At 40.2% G+C, this 24,643-nt stretch overlaps 1 protein-coding gene across 1 annotated transcript in view; it reads right to left on the bottom strand.

The window, feature by feature from the left end:
- The window catches only part of NELL1 (neural EGFL like 1), a 437,981-nt gene that overhangs the window by 12,782 nt on the left and 400,556 nt on the right, over positions 1-24,643 (bottom strand). Inside the window, exon 17 of the mRNA XM_026651341.1 lies at positions 8,575-8,768. Within this exon, the coding sequence (XP_026507126.1) occupies positions 8,575-8,768 (194 nt within the window). The remainder of the gene's footprint in view (positions 1-8,574; positions 8,769-24,643) is intronic.

A 24,643-nucleotide genomic window follows, 5' to 3' on the forward strand; every position in this document is an offset into this window, starting at 1 on the left:
TAGAGAACAAATTGTCACTGGTATCATGCAAGTGGTAAATAGCAGAAGACTATCAGATGACTAGGAACGGTCATCAGAAATAGCAAAGCATGTATTGGTATTTCAGGGAAGATACTGCACACTACCTAAGGAATTTGGAATTTGAAGTTATTCGTATAGGGCCCAATCCTCCAAGAAATGAGCCTCCCTAGCTCCCATTGTTGTAAAAATCACCCCACTGATACTAGTGGACATTTAGCTATCTGTAGAGGTTTTTTGTTTGGTTTTTTTTTTTTTTTTTTTAAAACCAGTATCCTCTGAGGCTGAGAAAAATGTTACTGTGTCCCCTCTTGTTCCTAACCCACTAGATAAAAAAAAATGAACAGCCTCTCAGGTTCAGATGGAATGAAGTAATTTTATGAATGAAATCTTACCTCTTTTTCTAGCACGTATCAGAACAATAGTTTCCTTTGCACTGTCTTTTGAATAATTGTGTGATTGTCAAGAAAATTTTATATAAATTGAAACTGTGCAGGTGGCCTGATAAATTTAATAGGAACACACTACATTAAAAACTCAGTGAAAGCCAGTACTGTCAAAGGAACTTAATATAGCAAAATCATGTGGCATGAAGTATTCCTTAATCTTAATTTATCTCTAGTTATACTCTAAATCTGGACCTTCCATTTATCAGACAAAAACTACTCGGCCACAACATATCACATCGCATAATAATCTGGAATCATGCATTGAAGATGTATTTTTATTCTACAGATTCCCTAAAATATGATTTTCCTATTTCAGGTGCTAAGTATTTACACACAGTGTGATAAATACTGTTAATCAGAATTCTCATACTAAACACGGAAATGTCTTCTGAATGTAAAATGGAGAGGACATATCCATTTGGTGCAAAATTCTAATTCTAGTGATGAAAATTGTAGGGATAAACGGTGTTATAAATTATACCCTTCATTATAGGTGCACATTGTTACTCTATATACAGAATGGGAAACTGAAATCCTAGTTTATAATGAAGAGTGCTATTGAAAATTTTTGATTTTAATTAGATTATTGATTTGTTCAATTCTTACTCATAAAAAGTTTTAATTGGAGGCAAGGAAAAGCTTGGCTGAGTAAGGAATGAGGGCCAGATTCTGCTCTGCGTTACACTGGTTTAATTCCTGAGTAAATTCATTAAGTTACTCTGAATTAAGTTACTGAATAACAGCTGTAGGACTGTACCTGAACTAAGCAGAAATACAAACATCCATTAATAATGCCACCTTCACACATCATGCTTACAAGTAAAAGGAGCTTTCCTAGAGTGATATTACTGAACTGACTAATCAGAGTATTTCTTAAATCAGCCCCCATAATTATTGTAAGGGGTGATTACTAAGACGATTGGGGATAAGCCAAAATTGATTTTTCCATATGCAGGTTGAATAGGCTAAATAGCCAAAAAGACATTAAGTTGTGTTGGCAGTTGCTTAGATTTTCTGTATTCATAAGTTTTAATTTGTAAAAAAAAAAAAATCCAATAAAACAAAACCAAACTTTGCTGCAAAGCAATGCGCAGAACACCAGCGGCAAGGAATCATAATGCTCATCTTAGCTAATGACACTGCAGGTGTTCAATAATATTCCTGAAATGATTAGCATATTACATTTGATTGCAGGAATAATTAAAATTGCTTATTATGTGTAACAAAAAAACAAAAAAAAAAAAAAACAGATCACTGAAGCATGGAAAAGTAGAGAGCACAACACCTATAAAATGCTGGACTCAATTGTTTTTTCCACCAACAGTGCAAAGGACTAGATTGTCACATCCCTTACTCAGCAATGCAGGGTAGTATGAAGCACTAATGCTCTCCCTTGCTTGCTGCTGAGCTTGTCACTCCACCTGTATGAGAGAGAGCAGGGTCTAATTCATTTGATATTCCAGAGAGCAAATGTTAGGGAAAGCAGGAGGAGTTCTGACTCCATTCCCCAATCAGATTTGCTGGCCAGAGCAGCAAGCTAGATGCAGGGTGGCAAAAGGAATAAACTATTTCAGGAAACACTACTGTGCTAATAAGCGATGGTCACATAAATACCACCCTATACCGGAAACCTACTGACCGCTACACTTACCTACATGCCTCCAGCTTCCATCCAGGACACACCACACGATCCATTGTCTACAGCCAAGCTCTAAGATATAACCGCATTTGCTCCAATCCCTCAGATAGAGACAAGCACCTACAAGATCTCTATCAAGCATTCTTAAAACTACAATACCCACCTGCTGAAGTGAAAAAACAGATTGACAGAGCCAGACGAGTACCCAGAAGTCACCTCCTATAAGACAGGCCCAACAAAGAAAATAACAGAACACCACTAGCTGTCACCTTCAGCCCCCAACTAAAACCTCTCCAGCGCATCATCAGAGATCTACAACCTATCCTGAAAGATGATCCTTTACTCTCACAGATCTTGGGAGACAGACCTGTCCTCGCTTACAGACAACCCCCCAACCTAAAGTAAATACTCACCAGCAACCACACATCACTGAACAAAAACACTGACCCAGGAACCTATCCTTGTAACAAAGCCCGATGCCAACTCTGTCCACATATCTATTCAAGTGACATCATCACAGGGCCTAATCACATCAGCCATACCATCAGGGGCTCGTTCACCTGCACATCTACCAATGTGATATATGCCATCATGTGCCACCAATGCCCCTCTGCCATGTACATTGGCCAAACCGGACAGTCTCGACGCAAAAGAATTAATGGACACAAATCTGACATCAGGAATCATAATACTCAAACACCAGTGGGAGAACACTTTAACCTGTCTGGTCATTCAATGACAGACCTGCGGGTGGCTATCTTACAACAGAAAAACTTCAAAAACAGACTCCAACGAGAGACTGCTGAGCTGGAATTGATATGCAAACTAGATACGATCAACTCAGGATTGAATAAGGACTGGGTATGGCTGAGCCATTACAAACATTGAATCTATCTCCCCTTGTAAGTATTCTCACACTTCTTATCAAACTGTCTGTACTGAGCTATCTTGATTATCACTTCAAAAGTTTTTTTCTCTTACTTAATTGGCCTCTCAGAGTTGGTAAGACAACTCCCACCTGTTCATGCTCTCTGTATGTGTGTATATATATCTCCTCAATATGTTTCACTCTATATGCATCCGAAGAAGTGGGCTGTAGCCCACGAAAGCTTATGCTCTAATAAATTTGTTAGTCTCTAAGGTGCCACAAGTACTCCTGTTCTTATTTCAGGAAAGGGAGAGAAGTCATTTCCTCTCTCCCTAGAGCAAGTGAGTAACAGACAAGGAACTGCGAGTCTCAGAGGAGGAGGAATTATGATTATCTGACCTATGTGCTGCCCCGCACTCAGGGAGATTGTAAAGTTGCAATCTTGCCTAAGCATTCCAACATGATGACTGGCTCCATACATTCAGGGATGTGCAGGCCCTCTGTGTGGCTTGGAGGTAATCACAGTGACAAATAATTTCACCATCTGAATGTGGGAGTTCTGATTAAAAACTGTTAGCAATAACCTGTCCATCCTGTTCAGAATTACATCCTTTTGCCTTCAGATTATTTTTTAAATTACCCCTCTTAATTAGTAACAGCGCTGGTGGTTCTATGCTACTCATGACTCCTGCATTCCTTAGGAAATAACTAACCTTTTACATTGCTGTCACTCTATTTATTTCAGAACACTGATAATGTTTCATGATTCTGCTGGAGAGCCTTTGATAATAACACCACACTACTTCCCTCTTCATTCTTTTTAGCATCACATGTTTTGTTTGCAACCTTGTTAGGCCTCATGCGTTACAGAAAGCATTTTGATTCCCACGATGCTATGACACAAAGGCTACAACTACACTTGGAGCTGGGAGAGCGATTCCCAGCTCGAGTACATGTACTCATGCTAGCTTTCATTGAGCTACTGTGCTAAAAACGGTAGTGTAGATGTGGTAGCATGGGCAGCCACTCCAAGTATGTACTCATGGGATGCAGGCAGATTGTACTTAGAGTGCCACCTCTTGCTGCTGCCCAAGCTACTATAGCTATGCTACTATTTTCACCATGCTAGTTCAAGCAGAGCTAGCACAGGTATGTCTACGCAAGGTGAGAATCATGGCACCCTCTCCAAGTCAAAAAGCCTCTTCAGATGCAGCATCCCACTTACTTCTTTGGAATTCTAATTTGCTATTTCTAAAATAACTTTGGCAAATAAAAGTACAAATGGTAAAAATGAAGATATAGAAAATCATTTATTTTCTTTTGGTGGGATAATAATAATATATGCATACAAAGGCTTCAATCAATACATGTGATGCTAAAAAGTTCTTGCCACCCAACAGCCTCTAGGTGCTTCACAAACTTTAATGAATTGGGGTAAAGTAGTAGTAGTATTAAAGATGTAAAAACAGTGGCATGGTATGATTTATAAGTGACTGAGGTTCTCACACAGTCAATGGAAGAGTCTACTCTTACTGAAAGGTGAACTGTCAGGTTGGAGGAAGGTTACTAGTGGATTTCCTCAGGGATCGGTCTTGGGACCATTCTTATTTAACATTTTTACCTTGGCACAAAAAGTTAGAATATGCTAATAACATTTGCAGATGACACAGCATTGGGAGGTATTGCCAATATGGAGGAAGACCAGAATATCATATACAAGAAGATTTGGACAACCTTGAAAACTGGAGTAATAGAAATGAGGTGAAATTTAATAGTGCAAAGTGCAAGGTCATGCATTTAGGGATTAACAACTAGAAGCTGAGGACATATCAGTTGGAAGTGACAGAGGAGAAGAAAGACCTGGGTGTATTGGTTGATCACAGGATGACTATGAATTGCCAATGTGATGCGGCTGTGAAAAAGGCTAATGCAATCCTACGATACAGGGCAGTGTTAGTACCATTATACAAGGCACTGGTGAGACCTCATCTAGAATACTGTGTGCAATTTTGGTCTCCCATGTTTAAGAAAGATTAATTCATAATTCAGACTGGAACAGGTGCAGAGAAGGGCTGCTAGGATGATCTGAGGAATGGAAAAATCTACCTTATAAGAGGAGAATCAAAGAGCTGGGCTTTTTTAGCCTAACCAAAGATATAATGGCTCTCGTTAAATACATCAGAGCGGGGGGGAGAGGAGTTAATTCAGTTAAATGCCAATGTGGACCCAAGAACAAATGGATATAAACTGGCCATCAAGAAGGTTAGGCTATGTCTACACTACCACTTGTCAGCAAAATTTATGTCGCTCAGGAACGTGAATATTCCAGCGTAAATGGTAGCGTGCACAGTGCTATGTCTGTGGGAGAAGCTCTCCTGCCGCCATAGCTACCGCTGCTCATTGGAGGTTGTTTAATTATGCCAACGGGAGAGCTCTCTCCTGTTGCCATAGAGCAGCTACACGAGAGACCTTACAGTGGCGCAGTCTAAGGTTTCTAACCATCAGAAGAGTAAAGTTCTGGAACAGCCTTCCACAGGAAGCAGTGAGGGGGCAAAAAACCTTACTGGCTGCGAGACTAAGCTTGATAAGTTTATGGAGGGGATGGTATGATGAGACTGCCTATAATGGCATGTAGCTGATCTGCGACTGCTAGCAGCAAATATCTCCAATGACTGGGGATGGGACACTAGGTACGGAGGTCTCTGAGTTACTACAGTGAATTCTTTCCCAGGTTTCTGGCTGGTGGGTCTTGCCCAAATGCTGAGGATATAACTGATCACCATATTTGGTATCGCGAAGGAATTTTCACCCGGTTAGATTGGCAGACACCCTGGGTTTTTTTTCACCTTCCTCTGCAGCATGGGGCATGGGTCATTTGCAGGTTTCAACTAGTGTAAATGGTGAATTACCTATAACTTGAAGTCTTTAAATCATGATTTGAGGACTTCAGTAACTTAGCCAGAGGTTAGGGGTCTATTACAGGAGTGGGTGGGTGAGGTTCTGTGGCCCACAATGCGCAGGTGGTCAGATTAGGTGATCACTATGGTTCCTTCTGACCTTTAAATCTGAGTCAGGGATAGAATCCAGATCCTCCTGTAATCTACTACACTGCACTCTCTAAAGTGGATGCACTTTCACGCAGAGTTCCATCCCACCCCTTCTGGGACTATGCTTGTCCTCCTCACTTGCAAAAATTGTATATTCTTTCTCTTTAAAGGGAAAGTAGAAGTATATGCATATGAAGAAACAATTGAAATATATAATTCCAGCCAGGCTGCTTTATTCTAGATAAAGTTGCTAGAACAACATGCTAGAACAACAACAAACCAGGATTAAAAAACACAAGTCTCTGCCAGTCCTATATAGTAATTCTCATAAGACTTTAGGGATGCACTTGGAGAAGGCAAAGCAATCTACTTCAGGTTACTTTGTTAATTATTGCATTCAACTATTAAGCTTTATGAATTTTAATGTTTTTATTCATTTTGTCCTCATGCATGGGAACAAATATGGTTGCAAAGGATTATCTACCATATTATGTTTGATTAAGTGCTACCGTAATCCCTTGTCTTTCACTTAAAAAAAAAAAAAAAAGACTGTATCCCCTCAGGCCCAGGGTGAGCAGGAATGGCTTCTGAGTCTGATATAACTATTAATGTTGGATCGTACCTTACTCCTTGAATAGCCCCACTGAAGTCAAGTCAATGGGGCTACTTGTGGAATAAGGTATTAGAAGCTGGTTCATTGAAGTCAATGACATAATTCTCATAGCCTTTACCAAGAACAGCATGTCTTTTCTTGAATGAAGAATTTTATGTTAGTTTTCATACAAACCAGGCTTGCAAAAGTATCATAGAAATGTACCAGGCCAGGGCCAAAATTTACTCATCTGACCTTTTTAAAAATTATTTAATGATTTTTGGTATTTTAGTCATATATACAAAACAATAATTTGCTTGCTCTGGACAAAACAAGTGAGTAGCATTTTTCAAAGCTCAGATAGACACAAGTAAAAGAAATAATATAGTTGGCCCTATCCTGTCCCTCATCCCACTCCCCCAGATTGTAAGAGTGGATGATCCCCAAGTGCAGGACATGCAGAGGGATTCCACACTGCCTAAGTGTTGTGGCAGCAGTCAATGGGTGAAGTCGTGGCTAGTGGGTCTGAGATTTTGCAGATTCACTGACCAATCCTTGGTGTACTGGGAGCAAAGTGGCTGCTATTGCAACCTATGGGCTGAAAGAGCCTTTCAAGTGGTGCTGTGTGCACTAGCAGGGAAGGACCAAGGAGACCCCCTTAAGCTGGCTTTGAGCAAGGGTCCAGGATTTGGCTCCTGAAAATAAAGCAAATCCTGAAATAAAATAAAGTGCAAATATTAAAGAAGAAAGAAATGAGAGTGAGAGAGGAAGATATAAAGAAAAAAAATAAAACAAGGAGGAACAATGGCTACATATGACAGGTTTCAGAGTAGCAGCCGTGTTAGTCTGTATCCGCAAAAAGAACAGGAGTACTTGTGGCACCTTAGAGACTAACAAATTTATTAGAGCATAAGCTTTCGTGGGCTACAACCCACTTCTTCGGATGCAACATAATATGCCACTATCTACTAGCTGGTCACATCACATATTTTCAAATACTAATAAGAGGAACTTGGCATAAGAAATAGTCACAATGAGAACATGACAAATAAGGCATAAATTACAAGACTAACTAAGATTCGTTAAAACTCTACAAAGGCAGACCAGATGTCTTCACATATATTAAGCTGTTCATTCCATTGACAGGAAATCCTTTCATAGAACCAGACATTCTCTACGATTACAATACAAGCTCACTATATATTCAACAGAGTTGCAGACTTCCACTCCTGAAGGGAGGGATTTGTATGGTGTCTGGCAATGCTAGAAGTAATAACACAGTACGGTATTAATCTGACCATGTTTCCATTCTAACCTAAAACAAATAGCAGTGAATTCTGAGTGTTGTATTGATTCTGATGGCCTGATCCGCCACTGTGCTATTCTAGTTTTATGGGAGTTAAAAGCCTCCTTATAACTTCCAACAAACAGACCTTAATTGGCACACAGACCCTCACCAGCTGGAGCAATATTCCATTTCTACCCCCCCCTTCCAACATATTTCCAGTAGGCCATATTCTCATCTCACCTATACCTATACAAGGGCTCAGTCCTATTCCTACTGTAGCCAATAGGATCGTGTCCATTGACTTCAATGGAGTGGGTTTGGGACATAGATTTATACAGGTATAACTAAGATATGAATCTGGTTCTGAATGTCTCTCTAAAACCAGATTTACATTTGTGTAACTCCACTGACTTCAGTGGAGTTACTCCTCTCTTAGACCAATGTAAGTGAAGAGAATCAGGCCCAATACCTTTTAACCTAAGTTTCCTAGAGGTCTGGTTCAGTAGCAATCCTGTTTTGACTTAATCAGTATAAACCTTAGTTCTGAAGTAGATTTACTTTGGTTATGACTAGCTTCCGCAAAAGTGTATAAGAATTAAAGCTCAGCTTCTTCACAGAGAGAAAACACTAGAAAAATCTAAGAAAACACAAACGCAGGACTTGTGGAACTCACCTTACAGGAACAAACAGAGCACCTATCTTCCTTCAATGTCCACACCTGACCATTCCGCTTCAAGCCACCTTCGTGTGGACAGTCACCAGTGCAAGATGGTCCTGAGGGACACAGACAGTCAAAACCTCCCTCCAAGTTCACACAGGCTGAATCGTTCCAACAGGTGTGGGTCCTTAAGGCACATTCATCAATATCTGCAAAACACAGCCAGTTTATAGTGCTAATCTTGGTTTCAAGTGAGAAATTGTACCATGGAATTTGTTATTGAATAGATACTGCTTGTCTGTCTTGGTGGTGCGAGAGTATGAAACACAGAATTTCACCTGTACCGTATGCTTAATTGTAAAAGCTGACATTCCTACTGGGGCTAAATAGCAATGACAAACTTCATCAGCCAGGCAAGGTGTAAAGTGATCTCCCAGTGATCAGGAGCAAGTGGACAATTAGAGTGACTCTGCAATTAGGCCACATTCTGTTCTGAGTTTTAGACTGAATTAGAAAGACACAATTCTTCATAAGCTCCGAGCATGATCTAAGCTTCCCCCTACTAAAGGCAATCAATCACAGTCTTTACCCACTGAAGAGGAGGAGGAAGGGAATAAAAGGAAAGAAATCAAAGGTACTTTATATAGAAAAGAAATCCTAGAGCTCCCAAGGTATACAAAGCCACGCGGTAAAAGCAAGTTTGAGGAAGGCACCAGGGAATTTAGCATAAACAAAATCTGGAGAAAGCACCTATTTTTCATAGATGACTTTAAACTACCAAACCACTTAATGCTGGAGGAGAAGTGAAATATTGTATCCAATTGAAATTGCTGGGGACATGCTGATAGACAGAATGTAATTATTCCAAGTTGGAATGTGGCCAGGAGATCTCTTGGAGACAAGGCTATGAGATCTTTGAGTTAAGTGCAATCTGGAAAATAGGCATGTTTCTCCAGCAGATCTTTCGAGCAGTATTTAAGAAGATATGGACAGAATTTCCAGCTAAAATGCAATTGAATAGATTACCCCTGTTTTCATACTGTATATAACTGCCAAAAGCTTAACCACATTGCAGCACAAAGTTTTGGATTTGGATGAGATGAAGCATTTTATATACATATACATATGAAATACATTTTATGGGTGTGTATATATATATATATATACACACACACGTAAATATGAAAATATAACCTAATCTAGAATTTGGCCAGGATAATAGAGCTAATGAAGATAATTCTGTGGCAAGTACCATCTGATCTTTAATGATCTCCACAAGTAGTCAGAACCCTGGTTTACATTTTATCCCAAAGAAACATTTCTATAAGCATGGTATCCTCTCAAACACAAAGGGGACAGAGCTAGGTCTAACTCAGAAATTAGACTATCTACTCCATCGCCAACAGTACTTCCTACATCAACCTGGTTTTCTTTTGAGTAAAACCTTCCCCAGAGAGGAACAGTGATCTAGTGGTTAGGAAACTAGCCTAGGATTTGGCAGACTGGGTTCAATTCTCTGCTCTGCCACAGACTTCCTTTGTGACCTTGGGCAAGTCAGTTAGACCTTCTGGTCCCCATCTCTAAGTAGTCCTTTCCTACGTCATAGGGGCGTTGTGAAGATAAAAAAGGTGAAGCAGAGAGTGAGTCATGCCTCAGAGGGGTGTCTCTAAGGCTATGTCTACACTGGCAATTGAACAATAAAACTTTTGTCGTTCAGAGGTGTTAACCCCCACCCCACCCCTGAAGGCAAAAGTTTTTCCGGTGACAAGTGCCAGCGTGAACAGTGCTCTGTTGGCTGGAGCGCTCTCCTGCCGACAATGCAAACGCCGCTCTTTGGGGGTGGAAGTTTTTTGGTGGCAGGAGAGCCGACAAACAGCAGCTACACTGCACGATTTCTAGCAGCTTTAGCGACACAACCATGTCGCTAAAAGCTGTGTAGTGTAGACATAGCCTGGTATGGCAACACCCATTTTTTCATGTTCTCTTTGTGTGTGTGTGTGTGTGTGTGTATATATATCTATCTATATCTATATCTATATATCTTTCTACTGTATTTTCCACTGCCTGCATCCGATTTTAGCCCATGAAAGCTTAAGCTCAATAAATTTGTTAGTCTCTAAGGTGCCACAAGTACTCCTGTTCTTCTTGCTCAGCAGTGTTCCTAATGGCACAATTCAGACTTCCCTGGCACTGATTTATTTTGCTGCCTTATCTCTGACAAAGCAACTAGTTATAATTTGACTTTTTTGGGGGAGTATCTCCATGTACCCACCCTTACCCCCCTTAGTGTTCTCCCCAATCTTCATATAATAAAAGGACATCAGCTGGAAGAGCCACTACAGGTGATGGAAAAGGGGCTTTATGAATGAAAAACAAATCTTGTGTCCCATTACTTCTCAGGTGACAGAGTACCAGGAAAAGAAAAAGACAAAAGGACAAGAAAAAAAACAAAAACAAATTGTGACATAAATTGGGCCATGAATAAGCTGATACTGAATCAGTGATTTCAGTGGAAGACAATAACCAATTAGCTACAATGAGTCTAAGAGCATTCTTGAAAAAAACCTCTCTTCTACTTGTCTCTTCAGTGCTTGACCTTGTATTTTGTCTTGAAAACAAACGTGACATACTCTTTGCCTTTGGTGATTTCACATTTAATAGATGCAAGCATTGTCAATATTTTCTTCCCCACAATGTTAAGACCTCCCTGAATAGCATATATATATATATATAATATGCAGCAGGATTAGAGTGCAGATTAGAAGAGTAGCTTTTACTGTTCAAAACTAAAAGGATTTCACAGATGAATATAGAGCCATATTGCCTACAGAGTTCCATGTAATTGCTTTACTTATGACACAGAAATCTAATTCTGCTTCCATGCAATTTAACAGATTTATGGAAAGCCAGATGTTAGCAATTATGGAAACTGACATTATTCATATTCTCAGTACTACAGACCTGTTTGCACTGAACAAAGCCAACTTAATCTATTATATATATCCAAAAGGGAAGAAGTACCCTATTTACATATTGCAACTGTTGTTCTCTGCTGAGTGCACACAAAGACGATGCACTACCGAGAGTTGCCCAAACTAGCAAGCAGGCCATTCATGATAAAAGAACCAATCAAGCAAAAGCCAAGCAACATATTTTCTACGCAAATCTCTAATCACTGCTCAGTTCATTTTTCTTTCTTAATGCAAATGATGGTTCCCTATTATTTTATTGCATTTATTATTTAAATATTGTAGTCATTAATCAAATATAAAAAGCTTCGAAGTTGCATCCATTCGATAGCTGAACTTTTAATAGAACTAATTTTCTCAGAACATCCCTGTGGCAGTTTTCTCTCTTTGTGGACTGTGTTTCTGAGCATCTGAATAAACCATCCACATTGCCAATAACTTCAGAAAAAAAAGTTTAAGCTTAATTTGATATTCTCCTTTTTGCACCACTGGACATTAAATTGTGAGGGTTTTGTAAGCAGATTAAGGGCCTGATTCCAATCTCACTTATCTCAACAGAGCTATTCCATTATAAATGAGAGCAAATTGAATTACTCAGGTATAAATGAGTAATTGAATACATAGTAAAAGAACATGGAGAATCAATTTTAAAATATGGAAGAAAATAATCCATATTTACCACTAAATGATCTTACAAGAGTGGCTTTGCTGGGATAGCCACAGGAAAGTGGACTGAATTCTCCATTATAGTGAATTGGCTCTGCCTTGGATATTGCAGCAATTTAAAGTCATTTTATGATGTCCAAATGATACTAGGCTCAAATAATTTGTTGAGTGACAATGCTGTCAAAAAGTTAGCCCAATTTACAGACCTAAATATTACAATATAGAACTTCAAGTATGTGAATTTGAAATTAAGTGATAAAAATGATATCACAGTCTCATATATCATCTCCATCATTATCACAGAAATCCTAGCTTGACTTAAACTGAGAATATCTGATAAATGCCAACATATCACCACCCACTTGGTGAAACCAACTGCTATTTTCTCTGTTATCAGCCATAAAGGTTCTGGGAAGGGGATCAGTTAGAGTTGAGAACTCTGTTAATTATGCATGAGGCATTGCTGCGCAAAAGCTGCTCTTTCCCAGCCATAGCAGCTCTATGTGGTGGTACTGAAGGAAAAAATTGTTTGTTAATAAAGCTAGGCAGCTATGATTGAAGAGGCAGGTACTATATACAAAGCAGCAAGCCTGCTTAGCCCCTTTCTGATTAGAACAACACTAGCAGTTATCTTCACTTCTTGGGACAAATTCATTGAGGGTCCACTGAAGGAAGTGAGATTAATTTAACTCCCATCTTTCTCCTCTGGATATGTCTAATTCATTTACAGAAAACACTTGAGGCCTGATTAAGCGGTATCTCTCACAGATTTCAATGGGAGAACTTGTGGAGTAAGTTACTACTCAATATGAGTAAGGGTGGCACAATCACTGCTCCCCTCAACAAATGCACATAATGCCAAATTGAGGTAGCATGGGAATAGATCCTTCAGTGGCTTGCTTGCTTGCAACCTTTGTATTAGATTGTCCACAAGGACACAACCTATGTTAAGGGGTGGCAAGAGTACTGCAGAGAACTAATGACTGTCAGAAATGTCACCACCTTTTACTCCAAATGCAAGCCATGCTTCTTTGACCTTGCCTTCTCTAACTTAAACACATAGGAACATTACTTTTAAAACAAATAAACTCCAACCAAAACAAAACAGTCCACTGTACACATAATTGTCCCTATGGGGAGAGGACGAGAGAGAGAATGAACCATGTGTGACAGGGTTGCATGAATGTTTCTGAGGATACTATAGTGAGGAGGGCATATTAAGAACATATATAGATTAGGGAAGGATTCATTTATCAAAAAATGCAATTTCCGCCAGCTTCCCTCTTCCTTTAATGCAGATGTAATTTGCCTCAGGTATTACAAAAGTTCCCATGGCCATTGTATTGTGGAAGGATGTGAACATCTAAAAGATAATAAGGTGGTAAGTAACAGTCAGCATGGATTTGTCAAGAATAAATCATGTCAAATTAACCTAATAGCTTTATTTGACCAGGTAACAAGCCTTATGGATGGGGGGAAGCAGTAGATGTGGTATATCTTGACTTTAGTAAGGCTTTTGATTTTGTCTCCCATGATCTTCTCATACACAAACTAGGGAAATACAACCTAGATGAAGCTACTATAAGATGGGTGCATAACTGGTTAAAAAGCATTCCCAGAGAGTAGTTTTCAGTGGCTCACAGTCAAGATGGAAGGGTGTACCAAGTGAAGTCCCACTGGGATCAGTTCTGGGTCTGGTTCTGTTCAATATCTTCATCAACTATTTAGAAAATGGCATAGAGAATACAGTTATAAAGTTTGTGGATGATACCAAGCTAGGAGGGATTTCAAGTGCTTTAGAGGATAGGATTAAAATTCAAAATGATCTAGACAAACTAGAGAAATGATTAGAAGTAAACAGGATGAAATTCAACAAGGACAAATGCAAAGTACTCCACTTAGGAAGGAACAATCAATTGCACTCCTACAAAATGGGAAATGACTGCTTAGGAAGGAGTACTACAGAAAGGGATCTGGGGGTCATAGTAGATCACAAGCTAAATGAGAGTCAACAGTGTAACACTGTTGCAAAAAAAAAGCAAACATCATTCTGGGCTGTATTAGCAGGAGTGTTGTAAGCAAGATACGAGAAGTAATTCTTCTGCTCTACTCCATGCTGATTGGGCCTCAGCTGGAGTGTTATGTTCAGTTCTGGGTGCCACATTTGAGGAAAGATGTGGACAAATTGGAGAAAATCCAGGGAAGAGCAACAGAAATGATTAAACGTCTAGAAAATATGTACCTATGAGGGAAGACTGAAAAAAATGGGTTTGTTTAGTCTGGAGAAGAGAAGACAGAGGGAACACAATAACAGTTTTCAAGTACATAAAAGGTTGTTACAAGGAGGAGGGAGAAAAATTATTCTCCTTAACCTCTGAAGATAGGACAAGAAGCAATGGGCTTAAACTGCAGTAAGGGCAGTTAGGTTGGACATTTGGAAAATTTTCCTGTCAGGGTAGTTAAGCATGGGAGTAAATCACCTTGGGAGGTTGTAGAATATCCATCATTGGATATTTTAAGAGCACATTAGACAAACACTTGTCAGGGATGGTCTAGATAATACTTAGTCCTGCCATGAGTGCAGGAGACTGGACTAGATGACCTCTCAAGGTCCCTTCCAGTCCTACGATTCTATGAATATACACACCAACACAAGTTCATTAGCTTGTTTTCATTGAAATATTAAACTGAGCCCTTGCCACCAAACTTCAATTTTCATTTTTTTCTATAGCATCTTGCAATGTGTGCATGTGAGTAGCGCAATACGGTACTCTGATATCATGATAAACTGTTGCAGAAAAAAAAACCTACTAGAGTGCTAATTTCAACTTCTATAGTCCATTAAGACACTAAAATATAATCTGATGTAACAAATGTATGTACAAGTTAAAGCTGAACACTGTTCTGACCAAATTATTTTTCACAAGAAATTTGTCACTTTAGCACTTTATTTGCTATTCTTTTAAATCAAAATTAATGGAAGGTGCTTGTGGTTTAAAAGGGAATGACAAAAAAGATCCATTTTTACTCAGAAAAACTTTTTATCACTTTTATCCATAAAGGCATAACAGCCTATTAAAAGAACAGTGTCAAGTATGTTAGGTTCAGAATGTAGGTTTTGCTTTAAAAATTCCTTATACAAATCCAGAGATGACTAAAAGTGCTTACTTAAAAATCAATCTAAGGGCAGGGTTTTTTTTAGTGCATGAGAACTAACCAGAAAAAGTAACTGTGAACAGAAAGTATGTATGACATCCATAAAGGAAACAAACAGAATAACTGTTTGAAAAGTATAGCAGATTTTTAAAATTCTTTCAGTCTTTCAATTTAAGGTCTTATTGCACCAGAAGTAAAAACATTTTTTAAACACATGGGGTCTTATTTACAGGTGAGCCTTGGCTCCTTATTATCAGTCTGGTGGTACAGAGCAGCTATAAAACCCTCCAAAAACAACAAGGAGTCTGGTGGCACCTTAAAGACTAACAGATTTATTTGGGCATAAGCTTTCGTGGGTAAAAACCTCACTTCTTTTTACCCATGAAAGCTTATGGCCAAATAAATCTGTTAGTCTTTAAGGTGCCACCAGACTCCTTGTTGTTTTTGTAGATACAGTCTAACACGGCTACCCCCTGATATAAAACCCTCCCTCCATCAAGTCCTCCCACATAGGGGAATTCTCCAGTTGCTCAAGCCACTATATGGGCTGTCCCAAGGATGTGGATGGGGCAACCCTAAGTCCTGGCAATCTTCAGTTGCTGGAACAAACCCTGGCCATTGGCAGTCAGTACAAAATACAATAGCTTGAGGTTGCTTTACTTTACCCTGGGGGACTTGCTCAGGTAGCAAGCATGAAGGTGTCATCCTGGCTTATAGCCATGTTTGCTTCCATACCAGTCTTGAAACAAGCAAAGCTTGGCCAGAGTACAGAATCTACTCTGTGAATTTTGTCATGAATTTTGTCACTGAAACAAAAGACAGTAACTACAGGGGTTGTGAGAGATTGCTGGACCCAGGCTAAAGGGAGATTAGCCTGTGAAAGGGAGCATTCTGGAACTGGTGAGGAACTTATCTGTATTTAGTGTGATTAGGCATAGATTTGCGCATTTTATTTTATTTTGCTTGTGACTTACTTTGTTCTGTCTGTTACTACTTTGAACCACTTAAATCCTACTGTCTGTATTTAATAAAATCACTTTTATTTAGAAATTTACTCAGAGTATGTATTAATACCTGGGGGAGCAAACAACTGTGCATATCTCTCTATCTGTGTTATAGAGGGCGAACAATTTATGAGTTTGCCCTGCATAAGCTTTATGCAGGGTAAAACGGATTTATCTGGGTTTAGACCCCATTGGGAGTTGGGCATTTGAGTGCTAAAGACAAGCACACTCCTGTGAGCTGTTTTTGGGTAAACTTGCAGTTTTGGGACAAGTGATTCAGACCCTTGGTCTGTGTTGGAGTCAGACAGGAGTGTCTGACTCAGCAAGACAGGGTGCTGGAGTCCTGAGCTGGCAGGGAAAACAGAAGCAGGGGTAGTCTTGGCACATCGGGTGGCAGCTCCCAAGGGGGTTTCTGTGATCCAACCCGTCACAGTGGCGTAGTCGAGCAGGATCTGTGCACAGCTGATTGCTTTGAGATACTGGTAGTGATCAGGGCCGGCTCCAGTATTTCTGCCGCCCCAAGCAAAAAAAAAAAAAAAAAACCCCCGACCGCCGGGGCAGTACAGCGGCAGGTCCTTTGCTCCTAGAGGGAGTGAGGGACCTGCCGCCCCCGAATTGCCTCAGGTGCCGCCCCTCTCCCTTGGCCGCCCCAAGCACCTGCTTGTTCAGCTGGTGCCTGGAGCCGGCCCTGGTAGTGATTTTAAGTGAGTTTTAAGTGTGGTGGCTGGAGAACAGACAAAGTGGTTACTGGTTTGTTATTTTCTGTTTGCTTATTTCGGGAAAGGGAAGTAGGGACAGAAAAGGAAGCAACATAAGTAAGACGGACGATCAGAAGAAACTAAAACTGCACAGGGTACAAATTGCCCAGAAAAGCTGAACGCTGGGCACTGTGAAAGTCTTGGTTAACTAAGAATCCCCTGAACTGAGTGCATCTCAGTTTCAGTGAACTGCAGAGGGGTTGTGGCCCAGCACAAGAAAGCAGGAAAATGAGTACTAGTGATCTCAGTTTCAGTGAACTGCAGAGGGATTGTAGCCCAGCACAAGAAAGCAGGACAATGAGTACTAGTGACGCTGCTAATAAACTAAAGCTGGCCAGGCTGGTAGCAAAAGAGAAAGAAAATGAACATAAGAGACAGTTGGAAATAAGACAATTAGAAATTAGTGCCAGGGAGGCAGAACATGCAAGGGAAGAGGCTGCCCACAAGAGAGCTATGGAGGCGGAGGCAGCGAGAGCAGAGGCAGAGACAGCTGCCCACGAGAGGGCTATGGAGGTGGAGGCAGCGAGGGAGCGAGCGGAGGCAGCGAGGGCGGAGGCAGAGGCAGCTGCCCAGGAGAGGGCTAGGGAGGCCCAGAAACATGAACTGACTGTTATGGAGTCGAGGAGACAAAACCCTCCCCCTGCTGGCTCCACTTCCCCAAAAATCCACAAATGGGAGCGACTATGTCCACAGTATGACGAGTCCAGCGATATCGCCAAATATTTCATCACCTTTGAGAGACTGTGCACCCTCCATGCCATCCCTGAAGATCAGAAGATGACCACATTGATAGCAAAATTGACTGGCAGAGCTCTGGACATATTCAATAAGATGCCTATTGATGATGCTTCAAACTATGGTAAATTTAAGGAACTGGTTTTGAAACAGTTTCAGGTTACACCTGAAACCTACAGGGTTAAATTCAGGAGCCTTAAGAGGGGATCTGGATTAAGTAATGTGGCTTATGCCAATGAAATGAGAGATTTGGTAGATAAATGGGTGCGGGGGACAGGCATTACCAGCTTTGAAGGGATGTGTGATCTGGTTACTCAGGAACACTTCTTGAGTATGTGCAGTGATGAGGTAAAACAGTATTTGTGGGACAAAAAGGTAAATGCAGTGGGTGAATTAGCTGAGTATGCTGACTCTTATGAACAAGCACAAGCTGCGATCAAACATAAACCACTGGTGGAGGGGTATAAGGTTGGGGGAAAGCAGAATCACTGTTTTACCCCTGGGTCTGGGAAAAAGTCACCCCCCCATTCTCCTGTTTCTCGTCCCAAATTTCCTGCACAAGCAGGGGATCCCAGACGGTGCTTTCACTGCAATTCCCCAGGGCACCTGAGGAGTAGCTGTCCCAAATTGAAGGAGAATAAACCTCCCTTGTCCCATGTTAGCTCGGTTGCCTTCAGCCCTGAGGCCCCAGAGGGCACCCCCACCTCTTATCACACCAGCTTGGTGGACATGGGGCCCAGTGAAGCGGACAGGGAACACATCAAGGTTGTCAAGATCGATGGCATGGAGTGTCTGGGATGGAGGGATACGGCGGCTCAGTTCTCTCTGGTTCGACCAAGTGTGGTCCCAGATGCTAGTGTTCTGACGGGGCAGACGACCCACATTAAGGGGGTGGGGCCGCAGAGGTTCCCTGTGCCCCTGGCTAAGGTTCATGTGGAATGGGAAGGTATGGAAAGGGATTTACTGGTGGGGATGCTCGAGGACATCCCCGTGGACATGTTGCTGGGAAATGATTTTTTCAGCAGAACTAGGACTGAAACCTGTCATGAAAGTGTCTCTTTAAGGAATTTTGAGATAGATACATGTAAGATACAAAACTTGCCTAACAAAACACTTCTGTTTCAGCTCTTGTTGTGAAAAGTGCCATTGGTTCAAATGGGATTTAAATCATGAGTTCCACCCAACCCTCAAGCAGGTTTTCCTTAGCTAGTCTATATTCTACTAAGAAATTCCTACAGTAAGGTGATCGATTATTCAGGAGTCAGGTAGCTGGTGCTAAATGTATGGTAATGCTAAGGCACTTCAGATACTGAAAAAGAAAGTAGACAAATGAAGCTTGCTTCTGAGATTTTATGGAGGTTAAGTGACAATCTTGTGATAGCATCAGGAGTACTGAGGCATAAGTTAGCCTCAGTGAATGTGTGAGAGGTTGTCTCTTGATATTTATGAAGTGAGCTATGGTTATTCATAGTTTACCTGCAGCAGATATGGGCTCCGATATTACAAGCATGAATAAATTAAGTTGGTACAATAGATGAGAGCAATGACAATACAGTAAGTTCTAAAGGTTTTCCTTGGATATGTCTTCAGCTTATTGTTTTTGTATCTGGTTCAAACCCACCCATCTAACAGTAAAGAAGTGACAGAAGAGCAATTCATTATGTGGGAGGATTTTCAAAAGAAATCTTTTGCAGAGAAAGCTTTTTTTCTTCTTTTGTTTTCAAATCTACACACTGGCTAAGAGACAATGCTGTCGCATGCTATACATTAGAGCTATATTAATCAAATTTCAAACCCTGGATTTGAAGCATTCTTGCACCCAGAATATGCTAAATTCTGACAAACATGAGTTGAGATTTCTCTTAGAGCTGGAAAGCCAGTGATTCTTCCTGTTCCCTAGATGGTCTCCCTCATTTTAACACAAGCCATCCTATCGCTACAGCAAGGCCTGGCTCACACACCCCTTTAAGATTAAAATGACAGAATCCTGCAGTGTTCTGGTACAGTGAGTAGGTGCATTGGGCTTTCCTAGGAGGTTGGAATTTATTCTGCTCAAACATGCAAGGGACCTGCTACAGGGGTTGGGTTGCTTCCAATGCTTGCAAAACAAATTGCAAGACTGAGGCTCTGAACCACTTCAGGAAGTGAGTGTTTCAGGCTTTGAGCAGCCTTGCACTGCTGAGCAGCATTTTACGTACAGAGAATTGGGTAAAGATTAATCTGTATGGACTGGACTAATATCTTTTTATCTGTCTCCAATAGACAGGTGTATGTGGCCTGACAGGAATATGTTTCATTTAGTATAAGATCACCAGGATACAGTGTTGTCCTTGATTCACGTTTCCTTGTTTTGGTGGTGGTAACAACAGAGGTTGCCATTAAGAAGTCAACATTTACATACACTTGCCAGACAGCAGCATCTGATAGGTACTTAGAATAGGGAAATAGTGAAAGATCTCAAATACTTGTGTGTGGTAACCACTAAATGACAAAACACACACACTATATCACATGAACATTCTTAACTCTCTGAATGACCTTTCCATTAGTAAAGACCAGAAAGTAGAAGGTTTCCTACTTGTATAACTGCAGGATTTTTGATTGGGGAAATAAAACAGCCCATCTGCTTTGATTTCCACAATGAACTCTGAAAACAACACACAAAAGCAGCCATCATTTGCCCTGAACATGGTATGTAAAAGGCATATAATATCATGCACATACTGGAACTAAAAATAAACTCTGCAATTCTGAGCTCCTTGCTGGTAGACACCATTTTGTTAAAGTGACATCATTTGTGAGAATATCAGGATGGAAACATATTCCATTTTAATACTGACTTGGGTTGAACGCTTAAGCTACCCTGTAAAATCCAAACATAGCAGAAATTATGGATTTCTTCTGTGTTTGTGGATCAGAAGACAGATAACCCACTCAAGAGATGGCTCAGCTCCAAGGCCATCTGTCTACTACCATGAGGGAGGGGAGAGCGGAATAGAGAGCCCACACAGAGCAGATCCATAACTGCAAATCCCCAAAAGGAGTTTTAAGCAGCAACAAGCAATCTCCACTACTTCCCAATATTTAGCAGTAGCACTGGCTGTGCACCAGGTACTGTCTGTTGGGGCTGAGGAATCCTTCCTTCTGCACTGTGAATTTTGAGTGAACTTTACTAAAGAAAAATTCTTGGGCTACACTCTGTTCTCCAGGATTTGGCCCTCAGTATTGCATCCAACACTGTTTATTCAACAGACTATTATTACTATTACTATTGATGTAATAGGCATCACAGAAACTTGTTGGAATGATGATAATCAATGGGACATGGAAATACCGGGGTAAAAAATATATAGGACTGATAGAGTAGGTCACGCAGATGGAGTAGCACTATACGTGAAAGAAAGTATACTGTCAAATATAGTAAAAGTCTTAAATGAATCAAACAGTACTATAAAATCTCTATGGATAGAAATTCCATGCTTGAATAATAAGAGTATAGCAATAGGAATATACAACCAACCACCTGACCAGGATGGTGATGGTGACTGTGAAATACTCAGGGAGATTAGAGATGCTAACCCCCCCCCCCAAAAAACCCAATAATAAGGGAGGATTTACAACTATGCCCATGTTGAATGGGTACATGTCACATCAGGATGGGATGCAGATATAACATTTCTAGACACCAGTAATGACTGCTTCATGGAACAGCTAGTCCTGGAACTCACAATAGAAGAAGCAATATTGATTTAGTCCTAAATGGAGCAAGGATCTGCTCCAATATTCACCAAGAGATTAATAAAGCTGAACTGGTTGGGAATAGTGACTGTAATTAAATTTAACATCCTTGTAGGGGGGAAAATACAAAATAAGCCTACCAGAGTAGTAGTTAATTTCAAAAAGGGAAACTACGCAATAAATGTGGAACAGTCATGAGAAGTGCCTGCATGCTCCATCGAATGATTTTAAAAACCATAATAGAGGCTCAAACTAATGGTATTCCCCAAATAAAAACTAAACAATAAGAGCAGCAAAAAAATGCCATGATGGCTAAACCACCACGTAAAAGAGGCAGTTAGTGGCAAAAGGCATCCTTAAAAAATTGGAAGTCAAATCCAATGGAAAATAGAAAGGAGCATAAACTCTGCCAAGAAAAAGTATAATTAGGCCAAAAAAGAATTTGAAGAGCAACTAGCAAAAGACACAAAAACTAACAGCAGAACATAGTTAAGTACATGAGAAGCAGGAAGCCTGCAAATCCATCAGTGGGGCTATTAGATGATAAAAGTGCTAAAGGGGCACTCAAGGAAGACAAGGCCACTGGGGAGAAGCTAAATGAATTCTTTGCATCAGTCTTCACTGCAGGGAATGTGAGGTTCACACACCCGATACACCTGATATTTTTAGGTGGCAAATCTGAGGAACTGTCCCAGACTGACGTGTTGATAGAGGTGGTTTTGGAATATACTGATACACCTCTACCTCGATATAACGCTGTCCTCGGGAGCCAAAAAATCTTACCGCGTTATAGGTGAAACCGCGTTATATTGAACTTGCTTTGATCCACCAGAATGCGCAGCCCACCCCGCCCCCGGAGCACTGCTTTACCGCGTCATATCTGAATTCGTGTTATATCGGGTCACGTTATATTGAGGTAGAGGTGTAAATTAAACAGTAATAAGATGATAGTCCTAGACGATATCAACATAAGAATTCTGAAGGAACTGAGATATGAAATTTTAGCACTACTAACCATGGTATGTAACTTATTGCTTAAATCAGCCCCTGTATCAGATAACTAAAGGATAGCTAATGTAATGCAGATTTTAAAAAAAGGTTACAGAGGTGTTCCTGGCAATTACAGGCAGGTAAGCCTAACTTCAGTACCTGGCAAATCGGTTGACACTATAGTAAAGAACAGAATTATCACACACAGAGATGAACATGATATGCTGGGAAAGAGTAAACATAGCTTTTGTAATGGGAAATCATGCCTCATCATCTATTAGAATTCTTTGAAGGGGTTAACAAACATATGGACAAGGGTGATACCATGGATATAGCATACTTGGACTTTCAGAAAGCTTTTGACAATGTCCCACATCAAAGACTCTTAAGTGAAATAATCAGATATGGGATAAGAGGGAAGGTTCTCTCATGGATCAGTAATTAGTTAAAAATTAGGAAACAAAGGGTAGGAATAAATGGCCAGTTTTTAAAGTACAGAGCAGTAAATAGCATGGTCCCCAAAGATCTACATGGGGACCTGTGATGTTCAACATATTCATAAATTATGTGAAAAAGGGGGTCAACAATGAGGTGGCAAACTTTGCAGATGATACGTTACTCAAGATAGTTAAGTCCAAAGCTGACTGTGAAGAGCCAAAAAGGAATCTCACAAATCTTATTGACTGGAAAAGAAAATGACAGATGAAATTCAATGTTCATAAATGCAAAGTAATGCGCACATTGGAAAACATAATCCCGAGTATACATATAAAATGGTGGGATCTAAATTAGCTGTTACCACTCGAGAAAGATCTTGGAGCCATCGTGGATAGTTTTCTGAAAACATCTGCTCAGTGTGCAGCGGCAGTCAAAAAAGCTAACAATGTTAGAAAACATTAGGAAAAGGATAGATAATAAGACAGAAAATATCATAATGCCACTATATAAATCAATGAAATACCCACATCTTGAATACTTCATGCAGTTTTGGTTGCCCCATCTCAAAAAAGATTAGAATTGGGAAAAGTACAGAGAAGGGCAAAAAAACAAACAAACACAAAAAACAAACAAACCAAGAATGATGAGGGGTATGGAACTGCTTTCATATGAGGAAAGATTAAAAAGATTGGGACTGCTCAATTTAGAAAAGAGATGACTAAGGGGGGATTAAGATAGAAGTCTATAAAATCATGAATGGTTTGGAAAAAGTGAATAGGGAGTTTTTATTTACCCCTTCACATAACGCAAGAACTAGGAGTCATCCGATGAAATTAATAGGCAGCAGGTTTAAAACAAACATAAGGAAGTACTTCTTCACACAACGCACGATCAACCTGTGGAACTTGTTGCCAACAGGTATTGCGGAAGCCAAAAATATACCTGGGTTCAAAAAAGAATAGGTCCATCAATGACTATTAGTTAAGATGATCAGGGACACAATCTCATGGTATGGTTGTCCCTCAATCTCTGACTGCCAGAAGCTGACATCAGGGGATGGATTACACAATAATTGCCCTGTTCTGGTCATTCCCTCTGAAGCATCTGATACTTGCCACTGTTGGAAGACAGAATACTGAACTAGATGGACCTTGAGTCTGACCCAGTATGGTCATTCTTAGATTCTTATGTTCTTAGACTAATCACAAAATATTTAAACACTGGGCCAAATTCATCCCTGGAGTAACTCCACTGTGATTTTGGCCCACAATTTCTCATGCACATGGGACTGTAAAGCAAAGACAGTTGCTATGCAGATGAAACCTCTCTCATCTAGAATAAATAGCTCAATGACTCTGGCCTTGACTCTAAATACTTTATCATGGAAATAAACTTTATAAAGTGGTTCAAATCAGTGTTCAGGTAACATGGCTATAGTTTATCTTCAGCTTGAATGTGCTTGTAACATCCATGTTTCATTCATAGTATAATAATATTTTTAAAAAGAATGTAACAGATTAATCTTTACATGATCTACTTGAATAGCAGAATTCTCTGTTTAATTTCTAACTGTTAAACCAGTATAAAAGATTATCAGAAACTGGTTTGCTCTCTTTGGCTGTGGTGCTCA

This window comes from Terrapene carolina, unplaced genomic scaffold, assembly GCF_002925995.2.
Source record: "Terrapene carolina triunguis isolate 2854851 unplaced genomic scaffold, T_m_triunguis-2.0 Scaffold96, whole genome shotgun sequence".
Taxonomy (NCBI): domain Eukaryota; kingdom Metazoa; phylum Chordata; order Testudines; family Emydidae; genus Terrapene; species Terrapene triunguis.